Source organism: Aptenodytes patagonicus, chromosome 2 (assembly GCF_965638725.1).
Source record: "Aptenodytes patagonicus chromosome 2, bAptPat1.pri.cur, whole genome shotgun sequence".
Classification (NCBI taxonomy): Eukaryota; Metazoa; Chordata; class Aves; order Sphenisciformes; family Spheniscidae; genus Aptenodytes; species Aptenodytes patagonicus.
In genome coordinates, this window is record NC_134950.1 from 74,219,149 (window position 1) to 74,243,739 (window position 24,591).

At 41.3% G+C, this 24,591-nt stretch overlaps 1 protein-coding gene across 3 annotated transcripts in view; it reads left to right on the plus strand.

The window, feature by feature from the left end:
- The window catches only part of EPB41L4B (erythrocyte membrane protein band 4.1 like 4B), a 183,852-nt gene that overhangs the window by 152,943 nt on the left and 6,318 nt on the right, over positions 1–24,591 (plus strand). For 2 of the 3 annotated variants that reach the window (XM_076330226.1, XM_076330228.1), the window contains exons 23-24: positions 20,188–20,256; positions 24,282–24,445. In XM_076330226.1, coding sequence (XP_076186341.1) covers positions 20,188–20,256; positions 24,282–24,445 — 233 coding nt within the window. The remainder of the gene's footprint in view (positions 1–20,187; positions 20,257–24,281; positions 24,446–24,591) is intronic. The other variant, XM_076330227.1, reaches the window with a different exon arrangement.

Genomic DNA, 24,591 nt, shown 5'->3' on the forward strand with positions numbered 1-24,591 from the left:
TTACAGTATTGGATAGGTGCTGTGGGGATGTGCATTTTGCTTCAGAGACAGTATGGTACCAGTCTGTAAATAACTGCTTGTGTCCTGTTACCACTGGATGAGAGATGTGGCTTCCCCTGCAAGTCTGGTGAAGTGAAGGCTTATCCTTCCTAGCCCCCTCCCTGCTTGCAGAAGGGATGTGAATATTCAGCCGTGGCTTTTTGGCTTCAGAGGCACATTGAGGTGGGCACGGGGTGTACTATACCTGCACCTATACTATATACTGCAGTTTGGGAATGGACAGTGGCCCTAGAATGATAGAGATCTGCATAGCTGTTCTCTCTCATGCAGTTTCGAGCCTGTGGGATTGTTTCTTCACAAAGTCCTTGAGGGTATTTGATGGTCCCTCTATAACTTCAGGAGGTTCAATAAGAATGTTCTTCACCCACCATCAAAGCACCCACCCTGTTCCTGCTGTCCCCCTTCTTATCTTTGCCCTTCAACCTGGCTCAGCTGAACAGTCCTTGCACCCCAAGACTTTTACAGTGCAGATGTTGAATCTCTGAACTGCAGCAAATTGAAATTTAAGAGGCCCTCTAGCTCCTTGAGCCCCTAGGTCTCCTTGATGGGAGAACTGTTCCAGCACTAGCATCTGCAATGAGAGTACAGTGCTTACTGCTCCTACATCCACCACATAGGAGGGACCTGCTTTTGCACCTGAAAATATCATTGCAGACTGAGGAGCATCTATGGAAATGAGAAGGTTTACCTGGAACCTCCTTGAAGTGCTGGATGATGAAACTATCCCGTTCCAGAAAGTGACAGGAAGAGATTTATTTAAACTGAACACCCCCCACCCCCCTGTACATTTGTGGGGAAAGGGAAAATTAAAAGGGAGCAAAGGAAAGAGAGAAAGAGGTGCAGCATTCTGCAGCCTTTGCCTGTAGTTTGGGTTCACAAGACACAGGCAGACTGAAACTGAAACTACCTGAAAGGAGGTTGTAGCGAGGTGGGTGTTGGTCTCTTCCCAAGTAACAAGTGATAGGATAAGAGTCCCCAGCCCCACCTCAAGTTGCACCAGGGGAGGTTTAGATTGGATATTAGGAAACATTTCTTCACCGAAAGGGTTGTCGAGCATTGGCACAGGCTGCCCAGGGAAGTGGTTGAGTCACCATCCCTGGAGGTATTTACAAGAGGTGTAGATGTGGCGCTTAGGGACATGGTTTAGTGGTGGACTTGGCAGTGTTAGGTTTATGGTTGGACTCGATGATCTTAAGAGTCTTTTCCAACCTAAATGATTCTATGATTCTATATAGGTTAGATTGTCCTTCTCTGTATTAATAACATGTTTGTAGCTAAACTGTAAGTAATTATCCTTTGGAGTTTACTAATAGATTTCTTATTGTAAAAAACATTATACCATATCTTACTGTATTAATCAGAATTTTTAAAAATGAGTCATGGAGACTTTAGCACCTGACCTGCTCTAGATAACATAGGTTTGGGTTTTGTTTCCATTTAATAGAAGTCAGCATTACACACTTTTCCTTTTCCAGCTGAGGATACAGGCTTTTTTCCCTAAATGTTTTACCCAATCATGCTTTCCCCTTTCCTACCCCACCATCCACTGGCATAATTTATCACACTGCGTGTTCATAAACTAACCTTCCATGACTTTCTTGGTTTTAATATTTCGGAGAGCATGTACTGCACAGCCTCAATCAACCCTTTTTGTTTTGTTTAACATCTATAAAGGTCAGCTTGTTCTCTACAGAGCAGTTATTGTTTACAGACCTTTGTCTGCAGTTTCACTGGCTACAGGCTGCTCTCAACTGAGGTTTGAATGAAAACTTTACTCTTCAGAGGGAGAGGCTCCAAAGAAAAGCAAGCTAAGGGGAAATGCATAACTTTGAGCCAGTCTGATTATTTAATAATTCTGTTGTGATAACACGTTCTGTCATTTGAGGGTCAAGATCATGTACAGCTTAGCGTCGCGTTACCGTCAAGTCAGTGGTAGTGTGCTGGTTTTGCATGCTATGACCTGGTCCTTGGGAAGTTGCTTGTTAATTGCACCCATTTATTTCACGTTCAGTGACAGGCACAATGTCTAAAGGGGTCATTCATGCTGCCTAATTTGGGGTATTTGCCTGAGATGATGGGGTTGGAAGTTCAGGTTCCTGCATAGTCCAGGGGTTTCCTTCAGAGGGGTATTCAAACAGCTGTCTTCTCTTTGTCGTCTGGACTAGAGAGACTAAGGCACCTAAACTGGACACCTAAAATCAACTTTTTTATTTTGGTCATGATATATGCTGCCAAACTTCCCCAGTTCACTGGAGAGCTGTTAATTTGAAGCAGTTTCAGACATCCTCCCTTCTGTTCTATAACATTACTGGCAGTGAGTGATTAATAGTTACTGACTCAGCTGCATGATCTTCATTGTTCAGTGTCTAATCATTGATGCTTCTTGATGGCCTTGGGTTTTATCCATGTTTTGCTGCTGTTGCCCATACAGTGGAAGCTTTAATACATGCTGAGAGTTACAGTTAGAAGTGGAGCTCACAAACCCAAATTAACTTATAAAAATGGAAGGAGTAGTGAATGGATTGGATTAATAGAATTCATCCAGGCTGCCATGCAGGGATCAGAGCAGTCAAATTTGTCTACTCGGTCAGCCTGGAGGAGGTACTGTGATATATACAAGAACCAGCTGAGCTCTAATGATCACTTAGTCATCAATACTTAGACTGCCAGTAACAGCAGGGCAATTGCGAGGCAGACTGATTTCAGGAAATCATTTTGCAGAAGAAATAATGCACATTTACTAATGCAGATTGCCTAGAAGGAAAGTATCCTTTTGTGCTCCGCACTCCTCAAACCACGTGATTTATGCACGCTTCTATTCATTTTTCAAGTAAATCCTACAATTAATTGATTACAATGCATTACATGCTGTCCTTAAAATCATTATATCATGTGCAGAAGAAAATCCCTATCTTTTTATACCACTTCATTGTGACTTTAAGCACTGTACCTGGCTTGTATGTAAAAAACAAGATTCAATCCCTCCTGCTTCTATATTTCAGAGAAGAGCTGGATTTAAAAAAAAAAATACAGCATTATATATGAAGAATTATAGTATCACATTATGAGCATCCTTATTATGGTTTATTAAAATTAGTTTTATCACTGTATAGGCTCTTTCTGCCGCCATTCTCTGTCTCTCCCCCCTCCCTCTCTCTTGTTTCTAGCTTTTATGGAACTGGAAATCAAAGCTTGAGCTTCAAGCTATTCTGTTCCAGCTTACAATCATTATGATTTGTGACGTGGGTATGAATGCAGAGCTTTCTTGTTTCATTACAGAAAGCTCAGTCCTAAGACCCTGAATGAATGTAACAGCTGCTACGCCACGCTGACAAATACCTTCCCAACCAAGAGAGAAAGGCGATGTGCGCAAACTTCAGTTTGACCTAATGGAGTAGGACAAAATAAATAAGAATTAACAGTCTTACACACAAAATGTAGCTATTCCTAAACTTGGACTAAGGTTTATAATGCAAGGTGGATGGGCTAGGACTAAATCATTATGACATCTGAAGAGATATCAGAGAGCACCTATTTACAGCTGGCAAGCGCAAACTATGTGTTCTTATTTCATTCTGTAGCAAGTGAATAAATTTCTAGGGCTTCACCTGCCATCTATTGGTGGAAAACAGTAAGTAGAAAACTATTTGCCTTTTCAAAACTTGAGATACAGCATTTAAAAGGTGGAAACTATTGGTATGATAGTTTAAAAATAAAAAATAAATCACCTTCAGTGTAAAACTAGATATTTTTATATTTTTATTTAGGATGAGTTGGAAACAAATATTTTATTTCAGTAATAGCATTACTAGTGTAAGCAATCCTATACATTGAAAGTGATCTCACTGAGTCTCACTGAGGGGTAGTGAATAGAGGAGAATGAGTAAAGAATCTTCTCATTCCATTCCCGTTTAATATTTGTTATATTGATAAAGAAGAGTTGATTGGATTTTTAGTTGCTAAATTTTTATGACAATTTTGCAAGGTTGCAATAAGCCAAATAACAGAGTGGGAAAAAAGTTCAGTATTTCTTGCCTTCATTTTGAAGATCTTTTCACTTACTGTGCAACGCAATTTTTCAGTGGAAGACAGGCAAACATATCAAACTCTAATAGCTCCGTAACCAGTCCTTTTGGCACTGAATTCTAAACAAAAGCATCTATAATGTAGTTCAAGACTAATATTTGGTAAGAGCATTAGATAGCATGGATCTACCATCTAACTGGCTGAAAGTATAGATCAAGTATCTCTGCATGCCCCAGAGGTCTTTAAAACATCTCAGTCAGAGACAAATTTATAAATGCTTTATTTGTGGTGAACTACATACTGAAAATAAAATAGGTCTTCTCAAAAAATTTAGGAAGGCTGTGTGATATGTTTCAGAATTAGAAGCTTTCCACTTTTACATCTTCATAACAAAAAAAAAAAAGATTTCTTAGTACAAGAAGGATTGGAAGCAATAAATATGACCTGGATTCAAAGGAGAACATTCAAGAGTGCTATTTTCTAAGCCGGCCTCTCAATTAACAGTATTTGCACATTCACGCTTACACACAATGGCCAATTATGAGCAAAAGAATTTGCAGAAAGAAGCAGTTTGTCTGTTGTATGTACAGTTATACATACAGATAAGAACTCAAAGCAGTAAGCAACATGTTAAATGTACATTTATTCCCAGTTTCAAGTTCATGCCCTTTAACTCCATATTAAACTAATAAAAAGCAAAGAGCAGCAATTGCTAAAGCAAACAACTTTAATACAAAAAACTTGTAACAACAGGCAATAAATCTAGTTCCATAGGAACTCAAGGAATACTTTAAATTTACTGATATTGCAAAGGACCTTTGTTCTGCTCCAAGAAAAGGGCATCAGCCAGATAAGAACACAATTTGAAGGGGTGCACTGTAGTGCTCAGTCAAATTGGCTATGAGACATTTGACTGTCGGTTTGCAGAAAGTGCTCAGTGCTGCACACAGTGCAAGGCTCCTGGGAGCACACTGTCTGAATCAAGCAAATGCAAATTACCCGAGCATCATTTAGGTTATATAAAGCATGCTAATAACTAGAGGGGGTCTTAGCACATTTTTAAAAACAATCATGCCACTTGGGCAGCCAGCATAATGGGTGAATACATTTTGGATTGTACTTTCACACTCCCTGATAGCTGATTCTTATAGTCTGCACACATAAAGCACTATAAATAGGACTTGCAACTAATATGTAGCTCTGCATGTTCAAGCATGGGGCTTTACCGGTGGATGCCAGTCTTCTAAGCAGTCTATTGAATTACTAATATGCAAGATAACTGAGTGTCTGGGAATGCAGTCAGGCTCAGAGACTGCCTGTTGGATCTTAGTTTAACATCCACTAAAAAATGTAAAATGCTTTGACTGCTACCCAACTATTTGGGGATTTGCTCCCATTCATACATTGCAGAAGGGCACACAGGTCAGTGAAGAAGCAAAATGAGAGAATGCTAAAAGATGAATTGTGAGCATTTAGATTTACTTTTTATTTTGCCTCTATTTAAGTGATTTAAATTCATCGGCTCAATGAACATTTTTTTCCCCGTTATCTGTATGCTATGCAGAACAACTCGGTGCGCTCTGTAAATGTATGACAGATGATTCAACACTTCCCTATTTCTTTAACTAATTGAAAGTGAATTCCACAAGAACTAAAAAGATCCACAAGGTAAAATCTGTTGCTGACTTTGCACCAGTGGACACTGTGATAAATTGGATGCAATGTGTACATGAGCAAGAAAAGGTACAAAAAGAGGGGAAGGTGTTAAGTGGAGAAAAGCGCAGGCATGATGCTGCACTGTGCCTACCTCGTATCTTCTAATTCACTGCTTTAAAGTACTGAATGGCCCACTGGCTAACTTTTTATAAAACTTGTGATGAAGGTAGGGGTGGAATGTCAGAAGATAGTTTGGATCAAGAGGGTATAAGCTTTTACCTGGAGGTGACAAAATCCGCCACATACAATTACTTTTAGTCATCTCTGTACATTTTAAGATGCTGTCTTAACCGTCCTCTGGCATTCCATGTGCTTGCCCCGTGCCTGTAGAAATTATAAAAGAAGCAAAGGCCTAGTCATAAATCTGTTTTCTGCCCGATCATGCAAGCAGAGCTGGTCCTGGAGCTTAAAACTTTGTCTGGACTCCATAGCGGGCCTGCCACATGCTGGGAACTCATTTGAGAAGACATTTACACCAGAAAATTGGTGGGTCTTCTACCACCTGTGTGCCTGCAGGGAGATACAGTCAGGAAAATAGCTTAGAGAACCGCTAGTGCTCTGTAACTAAAGTCTGCGAGATTGTTGCCCTGTGGCAGAATGTTTGCTGTGCCTGTATGGTTGGTGGTTTGGTGGCAGTTTACAGACTCGCCTATGAAGCTGGAGGATTGAGGTTGTGGTGTCACAGCTGTACGCGCAGGTCTTTCTGTCGATGGGTGCTGGATGGTTTCATCTGTCCCAGCTTCCTTAGTAGGGCTGTGACAGGAGCTCGATCAGCTCGTTGATCCAGCTCAACACTAACCCCACAAACAAAATGATTTATCTTTAGGTCAAATCATCTGTGAAAGCCTGTCCTGAAGACTATGGGAGTGATAAAGTACATTTGCAAGCAGTGTAGTTTCTGGAGTAGTACTCCAAATGAGACTACTGTGGCTGTGAAGTAACTTTAAAATGAAGTTTGATCAATTTATGAGAGGGAGTCTAGGATGTGCTTGACTGTAGTAACAGTGACTTGAGGCCAATTGACAGGCAAGATCCTAGGGAGACTGCTCCCTAATGATGCAGAGCATCTGAAACTGCCTAACACCTGTCATGGTTTAACCTCAGTCAGCAACTCAGTCAGCTTGCTCACTCCCCGCCCCCCGGTGGGATGGGGGGAGAATTGGGAGAGTAGAAGTGAGAAAACTCATCGGTTGAGTTAAAAACAGTTTAATAACTGAAATAAAATAAAATAATAATAATTAATAATAATAATAATATACAAAACAAGTGATGCACAGTGCAATTGCTCACCACCCGCCGACCGATGCCCAGCCAGTCCCCGAGCAGCGGCCCCCCCAGCCAGCTTTCCCCAGTTTATGTACTGAGCATGACGTCACATGGTATGGAATGTCCCTGTGGCCAGTTTGGGTCACCTGTCCTGGCTGTGCCCCCTCCCAGCTTCTTGTGCACCTCCAGCCTTCTCAGTTGGTAGAGCATGGGAAGATGAAAAGTCCTTGGCTAGTGTAAGCACTACCTAGCAACAACTAAAACATCCGTGTGTTATCAACTTTGTTCTCCTCCTAAATCCAAACCACAGCACTGTACCAGCTACTTGGAAGGAAATTAACTCTATCCCTGCCGAAACCAGGACAACACCATAGACGGGGCAGTGCAAGACTGTCTGTGTGCTTCTCTTTTTGTGAAACTAGTGCAATAACCATTTTTAGTCCAAAGCTTTTCTCAGTGCCTCTGAAGTGATGCAGATTGCCACCACTTCAGCAGCAGTTAGTAAAGTCAGAAAACTTGAGGATCATAAATATTATTGTAGCTTTAAAAAAAAAAAACACTACCTGCAATCCCTTTCTCCTGCCTCCCCATCAAAAACATGATCATTCCATGACAGTAACAGCTTTCTCTTTTGCTTGAAATCAATATCAGAGTAAGCGAAGGGGATCAAGTAAATGCAAGCAAACAGAGATTAAATTCGCTGACAGCTACCTCCTGCTGCAAGCTGAGAACACAAATCTTTAGCAAATCTTTTAGAACCTGCATATTGTAAATCAGGTCTGATATGTTCAATCATACTTTTGCTCAATATCTTTTTTTTATTTCAGATTATTGCTTTACTTTTCAAGTGAATGTGTTTCATGTCCTTAGAAGCAGTAAGCAGGTGTAACATCTGCCTAAGAAGAATAAAAGCAAACAACAGATAGACAGGGCTTTTCAGACAGAGAGCATCAACTTTTGGATGTACTGACTGAGTCTCCTTTTCCACTCTACAGTAACCCATGTAATAGAAAAATGTTCAGCTTCTCTGTGAAAGTCTGCTTGAAACTAGGTATATCTCTTCATGTTTGCTCTCAATGAGACAAGTATAGTGATGAAGCTATTATGTCTCAAAGTCTTTTGATAAAGGCATATTAATCACCTTTCCTGTGGCCTGAGAAGTACATAATTTCTTTTGTCTCAGCAGCTGTGAAGTTCATAATTTTTCTTCCTTGCTGTGATTAGTGACAATTGCATTTAGACTCCAGTGAGTAACTATTGTGTATTTGTTTTCTTTCCAACCCACTAATGAATTGATATATGTGTAATTCTAATTCACATTTTTCCAGTGTGATAGCAAGTGTGATGCTAACTGCTTGGCTGTTCTGTGGAATTTCAATTGAATGCCTCCAAGCTCCAACAGAAAATGGAAACATCTGCTTTCTGAGCTGTTTTTTGACTGGTGGGTGACTCAACTTGCAAAACTAGCAAAAAGAGCAAGTAAACTTTCTATTTATTTGCCACTCAATTGAATAATCGGAACTGATAGGAAATGGGTTTTTTTTCCTTCTTTGATTAAAGTAAAATCTAGTTGTCTACATTTTCTTTCAAAAGCCTGTATTTTGGAAAACATCCTGAATCAAATGTCAGAGAGTGGTAAGAAGGGTAGAGAAAAGTATCAGACCAATTTGAAATGTTTTCATTGTAACAGTTGTGAAGTGTTTCAGTTTCAAGTAATGTTTGTTAATTAATTTCAATGAACTCGTGTTTCCAATCAAAATGTCATTTCTAAATTAGGTACTAAAACCTCCTCTGCAAAATGCTGAGGTAAAATCATTCTTTTGTACCACACCGATTCTTTTGTAACACGTTCAGTTTGAATAAATAAGCATTTTCTGATGAGAATTCCTAAGCAGTTCCAATAGCATCTCTTCTGATGAACCACCAGCAGTACCTAAGTGACCATCGACTTTCTCTTATGGCCTGTCTACCGATTTGTCCACTGCTCTACTGTTATTTACAACAGTGGGAAAATCCCCTACAGAGGCATATTATCTATTTAATTTGTTGTAGTCTCTCTACTAGCAAGCAAAAACAAAACAGAGACCCAGTCATTGGCTTGTGAGATTTACATCAGGACAAATCTTTTACTTTGACTTTGTACAGAGCCTAGGACAAGTCTTATAACTCAGAAGAGTGGCAATAGTAGAAATAACCAGTAAGTTGAACTGATAAATTGAAGTTTGCATAAATCTCAGCATGTCTGTAGTAATTCCACAGTTTCTGAGCCTTGTCCCAAATATTGTAGATCATAGAGGAAAATTGTAATTTAATTGCGGAAGGAAGAAAACAGAAGTTGCTTAATTCCAGCTAATCAACTATCATGGTAACTGGATTAAAAACCACAGAACTCAGTAGAAAAGGTCCTCTTCATTACCCCTTCTGTCACCTTCTGAAAAACAAAATAATAAACTGTTTTGGGCTGAGGAAGAAAATTTCTACAGAGGTAGATGTCCTGTACATCCAATTTAAGTCTGCTGACTAGAAAACAATTCTTGCATACTCCTTAGTTATTCCTTGGAACTTGGCCACAAAACCATCGCTATGGAAGAACTGTGGATTTATGGCTTGCTTTATGGCATGACATCAATCTCATGTTCAGCAAGCCAAGACCGAACCCCACCTCTTGGAGGAACAGCCAGTGAGGACAGGAAAGTGAACCTCTACAAAACTCATTTAGCAAGTTAATGTCATTTATTGTTCCTCTGCCAAAAATTTGGCTAGAGTCTTGCAAGTGCTCCGATGCTGTGGAACGTCACCTGGCCGCTTTGGGCAAAGTGCCAGATATTACCAAGATGTATTGTGATGAAGGAGCTGCCCGTGCCATCTGGCACACACACCAAGCCATGTGCACATGCTCTGCTGAGAGCCCTGTTGGCAGTGCTGGAGATGGGAAATCATGTGCCAAGTACAGTGGGCTTCTGACCACCTGAATTTGTGCACAATTTGGCACTCGTCTCATGCTGCATCCGAGTCAAGCAAATTGTCAAAATCAATAACCATGAAGCTCAAGTGCTCCCACCCAGATAGAGCCCATGTGTTTGCATCAGTGGCTGAGCTGCCCAGATTGCAGACAAAGCTTGCTCTCTTCAACATGTCTGTGGTCAGCAGAGCCCATGTTTGTGTGTGCCTCTAAAGCGATTTTGTCCTTCAGATCTCTCCTGTCTTGCTGCTAGCGGTTTGGAAAAAAAGGTTGAAGAAACTGTGCTTTCTCCCTCACCAAGAACAGGGGCACTGAGGCAGTGTGGGTAAAGGCTTTTCTTCATATCTACAGTGTGGCTGAAGTAGGCATATTACTGCACCAAGAACAGTTAGTTCCCAAGCTCACGGAGAGCACACTCTAAAAGCAGCAGGCACAGGACTACAAAAAAACCCCCCAAACAACAACAAATCAACCCCCACCCCCCCCCCCAAGAAAACAGAGTATCCCAGGTCTTAGCCGTCAGCTATCCCAGGGCTCTTGGGGAGAAAGTTAAAGCCATCACTGTAAGCTCCGTCATTGTTCCCCGGTTACGAGGTTGACAAGACCAGCTTCTGCTCCTCTTGCGATTTAGAAAAGCTTCAAGGTTTTTCTGAATTGAAAGAGTTAACTGTAATCTTCCCAGGGACCATAACATCAGCAGAGGTTGCCAGACAACAGTGTGTTTTGGCCTCCTCCATCACCACATGGTGCTGGGAAGGGGCCTTGGAGTCAGTGGTGCTGGAAACATGCCTTGCAGGAAATCCCCAGCTCCCAGTTTGGCTCCCCTGTGAGCTTCTGCTGGGATGGGCAGGAATTCACTGACTGGGGACCAGGATCTGCCTGTGACATTTTATTCACAGTGTTTTTCTTCCCCCAAAGAAGAGCCACAAGCAGATCTCCAGGGAGAGGACTGTCGTTGTTTGGCCTCTCTCCCATTTCCCTTTTCTTTTCCTGTTCACTGCAGCATTATAATCTTCTTCAGTCGCTTTTACAGAGATGTCTTTAATAATGGATCCCCTGGATCCTTTGCCCAATAAACAAATTATGGGGAAGCAGAGCTCTGCTCAAATGATGGAGCAGCCTTCTGGCATTCAAACTGCTGTCATTCCTGGACCAAGCAGAAGAGTTCTGTGCTTTTCCTCTCCGTCCAAAGGATAAATTTCTGCTGTAATTAAGGATGGGCAAGAGTGAGCTATGTGCTAATAGCCCTAATCAATTGGGATTATCCCTTGGCTGGGACTGATCTCTTTAGCTATGGAACATGCCTGAGTACAGTGTCTCAGACTGAGAGACTGGCTTTTAAGATAGCATCCCAATCTGTTCTTGAAAAGATGGAAATAAGCTGAGAAAAGGAACAATACATTTACTTTGATGCTGGATTGCTTTAATGAGGGACTCGACAGACACAGAGGCATCTGATGTGTTTCATGGCACTGAATTGGCAAAATATTACAATGCAAGTGTTTGAAACTATAAATGTATATGCCTAATGAGCTGTTGTGTGTGAACACAAGATTTTACTTGCAGTCAAGACAGAACCTTTGTGTTTTTTCAATGCTTCGTGGATGGCAATGTGAATGATTCTGTAGCCAAGGGCGTGAGGTTATGAATAAATATGTTTTTATATGTAACATTTATCACACAAGATTTACTAGATATGGGATTGGACTTGTTCATGCACAAATCTTAAACCAAGCAAAACATTGTTCCTTATAGACTTTTAGCTTCTACTGGAGTTGTCTTATTGATAGGATCAAACAGTTTTGCATCCACTACATTTAAAGAAGCAGTGCTCTGTTTCCATGATGCATGTTGGAAAAGGTGCCATATTATGATGAAATTGATTATTGTCATGTAGAAGCTTAATTCAGACCAGACTTTCAGGATAGTGAGACTGGCAAACTGCAGCACAGCGCAGCAGTCAGCACTCCTACGTGTATTTGAGTAGATCCTAATCCATGAGAGGTCACCAAAACTCGTAGGCCCATACACAGATTAAGGCTGCAGTAGTCACTGGGACTAGTCACGTGCTGAAGTTGAAAATACGCACAAGTGTCCTTCTGGATAGATATATAAAAGTAGTGCAGCAGTTTGTCATTTTAACACTTTTTCTGCAGCTCCACTGACTTTAATCTATCTGTGCTATTCTTTTCCTTTAGAATAATGAAATGTATAAACTCCTGGGGATTTTGGCAGAGCTCAATAGCCCAGAAAAATAGGACAGAAAATTAATGCAAAGTATTTCTTACTATCCTGACATTCAAGGAGACCGTGATTGGTTGAGTTTCTGGACACTTAAGGACTTTCAGCCAGCTTTTGCTCTTACACAAGTAGAGATTGATTACAGTAGAAAGTCAAACTGTTTGTTTGTGTTGGACGAGGGTCAGGCGGTGCACTGTTTGCGTCAATCTATCATAACTTTTCAATAGAGGAATGTGATCCTGATGCTTCTGAAAAAGTACAGGTATGTTATGTGGTTATTAGTCAGCCTTTGTTGAAATGTCCCTGGGTTTGAAGTCTCCATGTTAATGAGGCATGGTGAACCAACAGTTATTGGATGATGAGCTCTCAGTGTCTACGCTTAGAAATAATCAGGTGTGACTAGTGGTGAGTTTCCATCTGGTACAAAATGCATGTACAGTCTGCTTGCTGGTGGTCAAACTGGGAAATATATGGCTTACCTGGGGCACTCTCAACTGGCAGGAATCACAGTACTCATTTCCTCCTCTTCATGTTATCCATCTTTAGTGACTTTCTTCTATGACAACAGCCTCCATCGGCAGAAGATGCCACGTAATTTTGTTGGCTGTGCACGTGGTCTAGGCACCTGGCACTGGATCATCGCTGATTTCATTGGTAAAGACTAAGGGGCAAAAAAAGTAACTTTGCATTAGCTGTCCTAGCAATGCAACTAACTTATTCTGCAGCAATGTTGGAGAGCAACCGTATCCAGCGAGTATACCTACTGCTTTTTGTTTGCTTCATTTCTGTGTTTTAAACAAAGACCAAGCAAATGCTGCAATCTTTAGTCTGCATTTTAGCCAACGCATCAAGACTGTGACATCATTTTGCCTTGCCACATTTTCCTCAGGGGATGGTGACTGGGCTGATAGCCCATGCTGAGATTACGTTCTGCCTAAGCTTGCTCGCCTTCACAGCATCAACAAAAGAGTACTGAAAATCCTGAAGACTGTGAGAGCATGGATACTGTCTTGCTTTTGTCACATCTGAATTGTCATTATTCTGTATTCTTTTGAAGAATGTCTTCTCAAAAATAGTCTCAAGGCAAAGCTACATTGTAAAAATGATCCAGGACATGCATTCCCTTCCAGTGTGCTGTAGAGATGCTGGGCTGGGTTAATAACATTACTACTGTCGTTCCCCTGTCCCCTCCCAATACCTCTGAAATCACTTTGCTAGCAACCCATAATTACAATCCTTAGAGTGAAGATCAACAGAGTACTCCATCTTTAAAGGCAGCATAAGAGGGATACTAGCACCAACACGATTTGCAGGGCTGCCCTTGCAAATTAGTACAAAAGTTGGCATGAAGATTCAGGATTTTATCCTGGACATCTTTACTGTGTTTTAGGTAGACCTGCTTGTAAATAGTGTATAGCTGATACCGTAGCCACAAACTACTATACGTTAAGTATCTGTGAAATGCTATAGCTGCAGCAAAGCCAAGCTTCAGCAGAGGCTGAACCTTGTACATCACTCCCATGAACTCCCTTGAGCATCCGTTTGGGAGCCAGAAGTCACTGGAGCACAGCCACCTCCTGACAACACCTCTGTGTCAGGAAGGGTTGCGCAAAGTGACTGTAAGAGGGAGGAAAGTATCTGATGGAGAGCAAAGTATTAGCCCTGTTGTACAAGCACCCAGTGAGACATCAAGAACATGGTATATGCTGCTGGGGCACGTTCCAGGACAGGTGGGCACAGCGTGCAGCAATGTCCAGAGAAGGGCTGGCGTACGTCAGTGAGCAGAGGAATGGCAAGTTCACCATTTGAGGGGACCCCAAGAGAACTTGGCTCAGCAAGGATACCATGGAATGAACGTAACTTTCAAGGTGGAGCTTTCTCAGTTTACCAAAAGGAGTTAAGTGGTACCTGTGGGGAGGGGGACTCTGTGCTGCAGTCCTGTGGAAACTCGCACCAAGCAGATAAGTCAGATGAGTCAAACAGTTGGATTCACTTATGTTGGTTCTTAGGTGTCAATGAATGTTGTTCGAAGCGTTTCCTTGAACTCCAGTCTCCACCAGTTATTTGCAAGATGAGCAAGGGAGACCTGAAGACCAGATGGAGCTAGGAAGGAGATTTCACAATGTTATTTCCCCAGAGGGAGCGACCGTAGGCACGGAGGTTCTGAACACGTAGTGTTTCCCTGGCTTGGCGGCTTGCACAGAAACCCATCCTCTTCAGAAACTTCACATTTGGTGTCTTAGGGTGTTTTCAATGGTACATTTCTGCAGAACTGGCCCTCTTTAATCTGTGTGAATGAAACATGTCTGCTGACACTGATACCTGGATGTCGGTTCAACAAGTGGAAAAAATCCTGCATCCCGTGAAAAGAAGGTGGCCTATGACACAATGCGCGTGGGATTCGCACCAAGTGTGGTTCATCAAGGCATTTAGTTCATACAGCCTTTTCCAAGACTGATTAGCCAATGATATTGCTGATTTACATCTCTGTCCTGTTACAAGTTTATTGGACTGCACTGGTTTGGTCTGATTTTTGCCCTGTGCATCCAGGCAGTGATTACCCCTGCCTACCTATCATGCCGGTTTTGTTGCCACACGCAAAGGGAGTGAACTGGGGTTGACATTACCTGAGTGATTGATCATTGGAGCCAGGAACTATTCCCACTCAAAAGAATTTGTTTGGCCATGGGGGTATCGCATGGTGAAAAATGCCAGAAACTCTTTGGGTTTACATTTTCCACCTCATTATTCATTTCAGCCACTGAAATGGTGTGACAGCAGACAAGGGGCTTTACTGAACAATTGCAGAGTCCAGAATCATATCACTGGTTTTGGAAACCAGGTCTAATGGTTACCTGGTGGTTTTAAAGTCACATCACACATCAGGACTGGGAAATGCTAACGCAATGTACTCCAGTAGTTTTGGCTGCTGATCTTTTCTGATGAGTAGAAACAAGTCTCTGTGCTGTATGGATGTGATGGTATTCAACTTATAACATGTATTTTGAAATAAAGCACCACAGAATATTCCTCTGGCTACATGTGTATACTGAGAGCTGTGTTTATGACACTGCTTCAGGTGTTAGCAGCTCTGCTTCTGCTGCGATGCACAGGAATCTAGTGAAGTGTTTGGCCTAAAGTTTGTCTTCCGTCTGGCCAGTATACAAAGTGACAGTGCAAACTCACTGAGATCACACATTTTCTCCAGCATATTATAAAGGCCTCCAGTCAAGGTGCAGGGGATGGGAGTGAAGCAAAGTGTCAACAGCAGAAAATGTTACTGGACCTTTGTAGAAGGAAAGGACGTTGTGGCAGGGCAGTGAATATACTGACTACCCTAAATGTAAGAGAACATATCCAAATTAAGCCCACTTCTCCCAAAAGTGGTATTTTTTTGTCACAGAAAGGACATTTGTAGTATTCCCCTCTGATAGAAATACCAAAAATAGCTAATTTTATATCAATTAATGCATTCCAACTGCTGACTCATTTTCTACAAGTCTCCTGCTGTTTTCGTTTCAGGTGGGAATACTCTTTCTTTGTCTCCCTCCACTTCTGTTTGCTTTTATGAGAACATTACAGTTTTTTTCTCCTAACCCATGTAAAAGGTGTTTCAGGAAAGTACAGTTGTTTTTACTGAGATTTTAAATTCTGTCCGGAAGAACTCTTTGCACAAATGCAAAGAAAAGGGGAAGGTTCTTGTCCCGTTGTCCCTTTTCTTCCTTCACCCTCCTTCGTTCTTCCTTGCGGTATAAATATCAAGGAAAATTAGTGCTGTTAATTCTTTCTGGTTGTGGCAAAGATACCTCCAAAATATGTCACCCCAATGGACAGCTAATAACGCAACAAGAATCTTTGAGTACTAGCAGAAAATTATCCACAGAGAATAAAATTTCACTCATTTTCCCACAAAATCAATGTGATTTATATTGACTGGTTTTCAGATTTTTCTCCTTAAAGATTACTCAACCGCTGGACTTTTCCTGAGACTGTGCTGATCCTTTTTGTATTTTTCTTTTCTTTTTTTCTTTCTTTTTGTTAAGAGTTAACTGTTCTTTTAAGCTTAGTAAATTCTTAACTTGCCAAGCTAAATATTCTAGACAAGGAGATACTTGTCCAAAGTAGTTCTGCTATGGTAATGCACCCTGACCTTTCAAGCAAGGGGCATTTGAGGTTGTGAGATGCTGCTGGAATGCAGAACGCCTTCACTCCCCTTTCATGCCGTGCCCCTGTGATGTGACAGTTACTCATGGGACCTGCTTTAAAGGTTGTTTTATGGTTGTGACTTTGGCTGCAAGACTGTTTTCACTCCTGCAGAGAGAGCAGGTGTGCTTGAAATCAAGTTTTATACTTAAAAGTCTGTCTATGCTGCTATCAAGAGCACAGCTCTGACCTCTTGTTGCTCATGATATTTTTGTAGCCCCTGTGACACCAGTTAGTCCCTTTTGCTCCTGCGGAAGAGCCTGACTGTGCCAGAACGTGCTCATCTGGGCAGCTCTGCAATGTGGACATGATTGCTGCTCCACCTGCCACTACAGGAAGTTTTGTGCTCAGTTGCAAACTTCAAAGCTGTTACTTCTCTTGTTTTGTCTTATTCCAAAGTAGACAGAATACCTCAGCAGCTTGTCTATAGGCAATCCACGCACTAGCAGCTACTGTGTTTTGCTAGTCTGAGCAGCTACAATTCAGCTTCATGAGACTGTCCTGCACATAGAGCTGCCCACCTCCTCTTCCCTCTCCCTTTTCCCCTCGTGTTTGCAATCCCAGGTGAAGCCTGGAAGCTGCTGAAGGTCTCCAGAGGCTGGAGGAACTGCAGGTTTGCAGTAGGTGGTGGAGATGGCTCTGCTCTTCTTCCTTTCTCAGTCCCCAGGTGGCATCTTTCAACAGATGCTGCTGCAGCAGGGAGAAGAAAGCACCCAGGAAAAGTTTAGGGACTGCTTCTGCCACATGAGTCAGGAGATGTCTTCCTCCTAGGACAGGGAGAGAGGCTATGCATTGTGTGGGGAATACATAACATTTAGGTCTCCACCTCCTGTTCTGGTCAGGGAGCTGTTCTGCTTTCTGAGCTACTCTGAGAGTTTTGACTCTATGCAATAAACTCAGCCCCAAGACAAGAGTCAGGAAGAGACTCACACGTGACACTGCTTTCCTTGTGTGGTGGGGTGGGAATCACAGAGTTTTCTTCCTCCTCCCAGGTGCTGGCAACTGCTGCTGTCGTCAGCACGCTGCTGGCCACGGTGGACGTGCAGGACAGGCAGGCCAAAGTATATTCCTGGGTGAAAAGACCTTTCAAATTTCCAAATGCAGTTCCACATAAACCAGTTGCTTAACTGATGCTTTCCACGCTACTGTTTCCCCATCCTGCATATCCTCAGTCTGAAAAGTGTTCTCAAATACACGGAATTTTTCTGCCATTGTGTGGGTGAGGATGTTGTACCTACTTCCTACTCAAAAGAGCCAAGCCATGAATAGATAAGAACCTCTCGCCAGTGCTGAGGAGACAACAATGTTGTCTCTGTTTTGCCTTTGGGAGCTGGCAGCAGCGCTAGTATCAAGGCCCCAGGCCAAACCAGTCGTGTCTGTTGTGCCATTTGAGTAACAGTGGTCTCTTCTCAGGAGGAAAAAAGATAAGAGAAAGAAAGAGTAAATCCTAAGGGCTGAGCAGGATGATTTCTGTTTGTCACTCTTAAATTGAACACAAGTATGTTTTTTTCCTCTCTGTTCCTTAATTTCTGTTTTCAGTTTCTTTAAAATGCCAGAAATTGGTGGGTTTAGAACCTAGAGAGCCTTTCATTTGTTGAGATTGTCTGATTCCTGAGATTAAATAAGCACAGCTCCCCGAGAGAGGAACTCACGCTGATAACTAAGCCAGATTAACTGTTTTTTGCCGTTTGGTAGGTAGGCTGGCCTCAGGCACATCCACGGGTTGCAGTACTGATTTTGCAAGAGAGTATTCTGCATGGCTGTGTGCTGCAGCGTGCAATCAGGGCTGACTCCTCTTACGCGCCTCTGGTCCCAAATCTCAGTGGGTTCTTGAATATCGTTCTGCGTCATTTTTATTTCCTATATTCAGTAACTGTGCTCCGTTTCCTTAATGAGACCAACCTGCAAAATTAGAGAGATTTTGGCTGTAGCATATCAAACTCATACTGCATATGGGCAAACAGCTTCCCATCCCTGTTTGCCTTTGGCTCAAAGATTGTGTTTGTAATGGAGTGTACTTGTATTTTGTACTGTAACATCACATTGTACACCCTTCATAACCTGAGAATGACAACTTGGGCTCATGGGTATTTGCTGTCTCTCAGAAGAGTGAGACATGCTACAGCTGTCCATGTTTTGTGTTGACAGACTTGGCTCTGGGTATGACGTAACGTAACAAACTTGAAAGGAGCTATTGCTTCAATCTAACGAGTAGGTTCAATCAGCAATGTAGTATACATACGCTTTGCTAACAGGCATGAATATAGGACTATAAAAGGAGTGTGAAATTTTCTTTAATATGTTTGCATAGAAAATTGTGATTTAAAAGAATTTCTCCCTTGCACAGTTGTTTATTCATTTGCGCCTGTGTAATTGACTTATAAACACCTCTATTCTGCTAAAAAGGTATTTACATGCTTAACTGTATCTTTGCCATCCATACTCCTTGTGTGTAAGAAGCCTGACAATTAACGTCAAGATTAATTCCACATGTTTGCAGAAGTGGGCCCACAGATGGCTGTTAATTTCCCTTGGCATCCTTATAAGCCAGTATGTTTCTGTTATTTTGTTTAAAAAATAAACACTATACATTTACTTAATTATATTTGACGTCATAATTTCAGGTTTTGCTTTGGCCTACAAGGGCTCAGGGCCCTCGGGGTAGCTTTCCTCATTATTAAACAACAGTTTGTAGCTGTTTAATATGCTTGAAGGCACGCATAATGAACAAATGCACAGCAGTTTCTATAATAAAGTGAAAAACACACCTTTACAGTGAAAAAATGCGTTTTCCCAAGTGGAAAGCATGATGTGCAGTTCAAAGTTGATACCTTTATTTGATATTTTGTCCTCTCTTTGAATGAATGAATGTCTGCCTTCTAGAGAGGAAAATCATGGGAAACAGCATTCACAATGAAGTGAGACAGAGATTGTTGCTGCTTTTAATATTTCTTTAATTTCAGTTAATGTTTGAAATGATTTTAAGGGCAGAAGTGACTTCCAGCAGGGCCTGGTCACACCAGTGACCATACGCTCATGGACTGAGCCCTGGGAGCTCTCAGGCTTCTCGGCACATGGACGTGTTGGTCTGTCACCTCTCCGTCTCCAAGTACCTTTCAAAAAACCCTCCTGAGGTCATCCTTTATCCACAGCCCTCCTCTTGACACAGGACCTCGTAGCTGCCTGAAACAGACAGTTGTCCCTGGTGCTTTTTTTATATGTGGTTTTCTTTCGATCCCACCTTATGTGATTGATTGTCTTTGGCAGCAACTGTGTAACTGAAAATTTGGAAGTCTAAAATACGTAAAGCACAAGTTCTTTAGCCAAAGTTCCTGCACTGCAGAATTTGCTCCTGAACTTCATATTACATATTTTAAAATGTAGTGCTGACTGAAGGAAGCAGGTAATGATCCAATGGCTGTTGACAGAATTGGAAGACAATTGCATTGTATGCAGTCAGCGCTGTATTTGCACAACAGATTTAATTACGTGGTAAAATTAATCTATCAAGTTTCCATATTTATGCTTTGACTATTCATCATCAGGTTTCTGTATGCATTTTTGGAGAGGTCTTTTTTGGTCTGGCCCAAGCACTGCTGAACTGCTCTAATTTGTTGGATATGTCACTGTAGTTGCAATGCTTTGCTGCTTTTTTTTTTCTTTTGCATTTTTATGCTCTGAAAGTAACATCTTTTTCTTTATCTTTTTTAAAGATAAAGACATTCCCTGCTGATACATCTAATCCTTTTTTCGATCCTTTTACAACAGTACCACAGTTTTCTGTAAGTAGAACGTGCAACTAAAAAACTGTGTATTTAACACAATTCCAACTGATTTTTTAACAGTGTCAGAAACTTATGCGCTAAGCAGTCCTCAAAAAAAAAAAAAAGATAAATTCCAAGTAAAAATTAGAGTGCAAATCAGTCAAATATTCCCATTATACAAATAATTAACTTGCTTGCATTCAGTCATTGCTGCTTACTAGACAGAGGACTAAGAGTTAAAGGTGAAGGCTCACCGCTAATGCAGTCAGTTCCAAAATGTTGTTCAGTTTCAGGACTGCAGAGGACACTTGTGAAGCTCCATAGCATCTTTCTAAGGAGCAATAAGGGAGTGGGAAGACTTAGTCCTCTGTCTAGCAATTGCATGGCCTCCTGTCTGAAACTGCCTGCTGTGCCATCACAAGAAGGGGCCTGATTTTCATTGTGTTTGCATCTGAATTTTAAGGAAGAATTATAGTTAGTGTGTTGATGACTACAATGGTATCCTTGTATAAACTCCCATGTTTACTTAATAACTTGCATCAAGTACTGAACTTAATTCTTGTTACACTTTCACAGAAGTTGGGTTTTAGGGTTTTTGGTAATGTAAACTACATACAAACAGGAAACAATTATTTGACAATTTAAAAAATAAGTCTAATCTAAGTCCTACTTTAAGGGTAGAGGCATTAATAAGTAATAAGTATGACAAAACTATCTACTCAGGCAATTCAGAGCATTTTAAAAGATTTTTGGAGGACTTGATATAATTGAATGTCACATGGGACTGATTATAACCCTTTCTGTCCTTTCCAGTGTGAGAAGTGATTCTGATCTATAAGAAACACTCTCTGATTAGAATTATAAACCACAGTAACTGACTTATAGTTTTTAAATTACATTCACAAAATGAAGCACTTCAGACTTTAACCTTAACTTTTACTGGTAGCAGCAATCTATATCTGGCATATAATCAGAGATAAGTAACTTCAGTCGTTGTTGGGCCATGTGCAGTAACTGTCTGCACTTAGTGATTTAAAGAAAGAAGCTTTTCTTTCACAATAAACCTGATCATGAGATTTGATCTAAATGTTGTTTTTCTCCAAATAGGTGCTTTAAAGCTAGAGTTAGTTAGGCTCCCCAAGCTGTGTCAGTGCCACTGTTGAGCTCTAATTAAAGGTATCCAAAAATACACGGGAATACGTCACAGCAACTTTTCACTAGGTCGGCCAAGTCTGGATAGTACAATTGTGGTAAAAGCTAAAATAAAGTTACAGTGTTTGTGTCTTTCATAGTACTACTCTATAAAAGCAAAAAGATATGCCCAGAATAGCTTTCCCACTAATTAGTAACGATTGTCAGGAAATTATTTTTCTGCCTATGGCAGTTATGATGAAGGCAAAATTTAGGAGGGCTATATAAAAAATATTTTTTCATCATTGGGGTGATAGAACTTTAAAATATAAACAGAAGCTACCCTGATATACTTTCCCACAGAAATTTCCATCTTGCAGAAAATGGTTGTTTCATGGCAAAGTCAAATGTTGAGGTTTTTGTTATGCTCTGTCGGGAGAGAAGCAGCAAAGTAAAGTTCAAACCAATCTTTCTGAAATTCCCTCCTCTCCCCATAGAGTCGCATTTCCCTAGGCAGGGTGGAGGGCAGAATCCAGATCACAAGTATTTAAAACACTATTACAATAAAAATCTAATAGTGTGTGATCCATCATACATTCCTTTAAGCGAATTATGTAGAAATATCTGTGGTAAACCAGCAGCCACCTAGAGGACTGCATAAAGATGGGAAAACAATTAGGAAGGTTAATTACACTTTGGTCCTGTGTTTCACGGTCCTCCGTCCCAGCACAAAGAGACGTGCTTCTCCCCAGCAGCGCTTCAGTTCATCCTGACGCACGGCCTCTGCGAGGGCTTGAGGATAGCTACACCACAAGCGAGAGCTGTAAGGGAAGGGTCTAGATCAGTGCTAGGACTTGCAGGCAGATCTAACTCTGAATGTTCTCCGGTTACACACAGTCCCAGATGGTAACATTTGTTACTTTTTCTTTGGTTTTTTTTCTTTTTCTTTTCCTTGCTTCCCCTTCACTTTTTTTTTTTTTTTTTTTTTTTGCTTGGAACAAAACATTGAAATCTTGTTGAGGGGGAAAAAAGTTATGAACGGTGACATTTGGAAGGCTTTACCTTTTGTGTAGGGCTTCTGATTTGGTGGCATATATGCAATTGTGTTGATTTTATCAGAGGAAAAATTTGAGAACCTGGTTGCCTGGCACATTTAAAAATAAGGTTCATGCCAGCAACCCCTCTGAATTTCAGAGACTTCCACAGAGAAATAACAGCCTTGACGACCATATTCTCAGGCTGGTACGAGTCACATAGACTTCAGTTAATGAAATGATACCTGTTTAGACCAGTTAAATAATCTGGTCAAACATACTGTGCAAGCAGATATATATAAAAAGCTGCTTTGGATATATACCGTAAAACCATTATCCAGAGCAAACACACTTCAGGACTCAGGGCAAATCTTCAGCAAGTGTTATTTGTCATTGCTCTGCTGATTTCAGTAAGGCTGGGAGAATTTACATCAGCTTCACAGAGTGGTGCCTCCTTCTCATGCCGTGAAGTGAGATCTGGCAGTCCTCAGAAGACGGGGATCCTGTATGAGGAACACCAAATTTGATATCCCTTTAGCCTGTAAGGTTGAGTTTTAAAAGCTGAATGACAGAGAAGTTTGAAGAGGTTTTATTAGTCTGTATTTACACACAAAATTGGCCAGGGGTGGAGGGGGAGTTTCTTTAGTTGGTTTTACATTTTCCATTTTACTAATTTTGTGGGATTAATGGATTTCCTTCTGTTTCAAAGGTTGTTTTGAAGCATATCAGATGCTTTTAGCTGAAACATGAACAGAGACACGTTAAAAAATGACAGTAAGCAGGCAAACCTAATACAGTCATTCTCTCCTGGGCTCAAATAATTGTCCCACTGATTAAACTGTTTAGTTTGTGTTTAGCATTAATCCTATGTGGCTTGCAGAATTTGAAAAATAATTTAGACAAAGGAAAAAAGTTGCTATTCAATTAGCTGGATAAATATCATATGCTCCCTTATGATGGTGACTTTTCTTCCTCCCTGCTTCAAAGTCTGAACCAAGTTCAGAAGAAGAAGTTGCCAAGAAAGAAATGCAGCTGATACCAGTAGGAGCATATCCTAATGGTCCTGACGCACTGACAAGCTGCAGTTGCTCTGTGCTCTTCCCAGGTCAGGGTCATTCATGCACCACAGGCACTAGCCACTGTGGTTTGGCATGAGAAATAGTCCATGCCAAAAAGCAGGACAGGGCTGTTTTATTCTTAGGGATCCTCCCCCTCCAGTTGTATAGGCTGGCCCGGTCTTTGCTGTAATACTGCAGCGTTAATATGCCTCACCTGAAAGACGGGAGAGGGTTGCTTGCTGTTTGTCTTAAACCAGCACGTCCAATATTGCTTTAACGTTGCCTGTCACTAGATACTGCAGAAAATTTCTCTTGAGGCATGTTCCAGTTAGCAAACGTGGGAAAGGGATGGAGAGTTTGAAACCCCCTCTCCTACAAGCCTGGACTCCTGGCTGTCACAAAACAGAGTAGTCAGAGGGCCCACCAGCAAATTGTATAGGATTTCTGAAGAATAGTCCAGAAATTTCACATGGTCAGTGTTCTGCATTGTTTTTAGGGAAAATGCAATGATGATAAGCAGCATTCTCCAAACTGATTATGTCTTTTATCTGAATGCTGCCGGTCCCATACGTGGAGTTTTGTCTCACGTAGCGCATGTTGCCACCAGGCTTGTCCCTCGGGCACAGCCATCAAAAGAGGTGGCTGTTCAGCATCTACGGAGGTTGCACTGAGCAACTATAGCTACAGCCTGCCATTTGTTCTCGTTATTAGTTGTCGTTACTGAGTGTTTGGTAATGAATTGGATGGCGAAAGTTAGCAAGAGCAGTAGAAGCTAATCTACATTTTTTTTCTTTCTGTGTCTGTATACATTTTTTTGTAGGCAGAATTTACAGACAGCAAATTACAATGCTGTGTGGTGCAGTCATCTCCGAAGATAACGCCGGTAACTCCGTCGCCCATACTGAGACCTTTGGCAGAGACTATACCAACTCCAACGGTCCAGACAATATATACATCACATAAACCGATTTCGCTGGCAGACAGGTACTGTGCAGTTCTTTCACAGAAATACTATGATGCCCTCTGCATTAAAGGAATCAGCTTGATTTCTCTCTTTCTATCATAATTACCATAAAATGCCGTTTCCCCTGATACCAAAAGATTTCCAGTTGCTGCTTGACACCTACTTC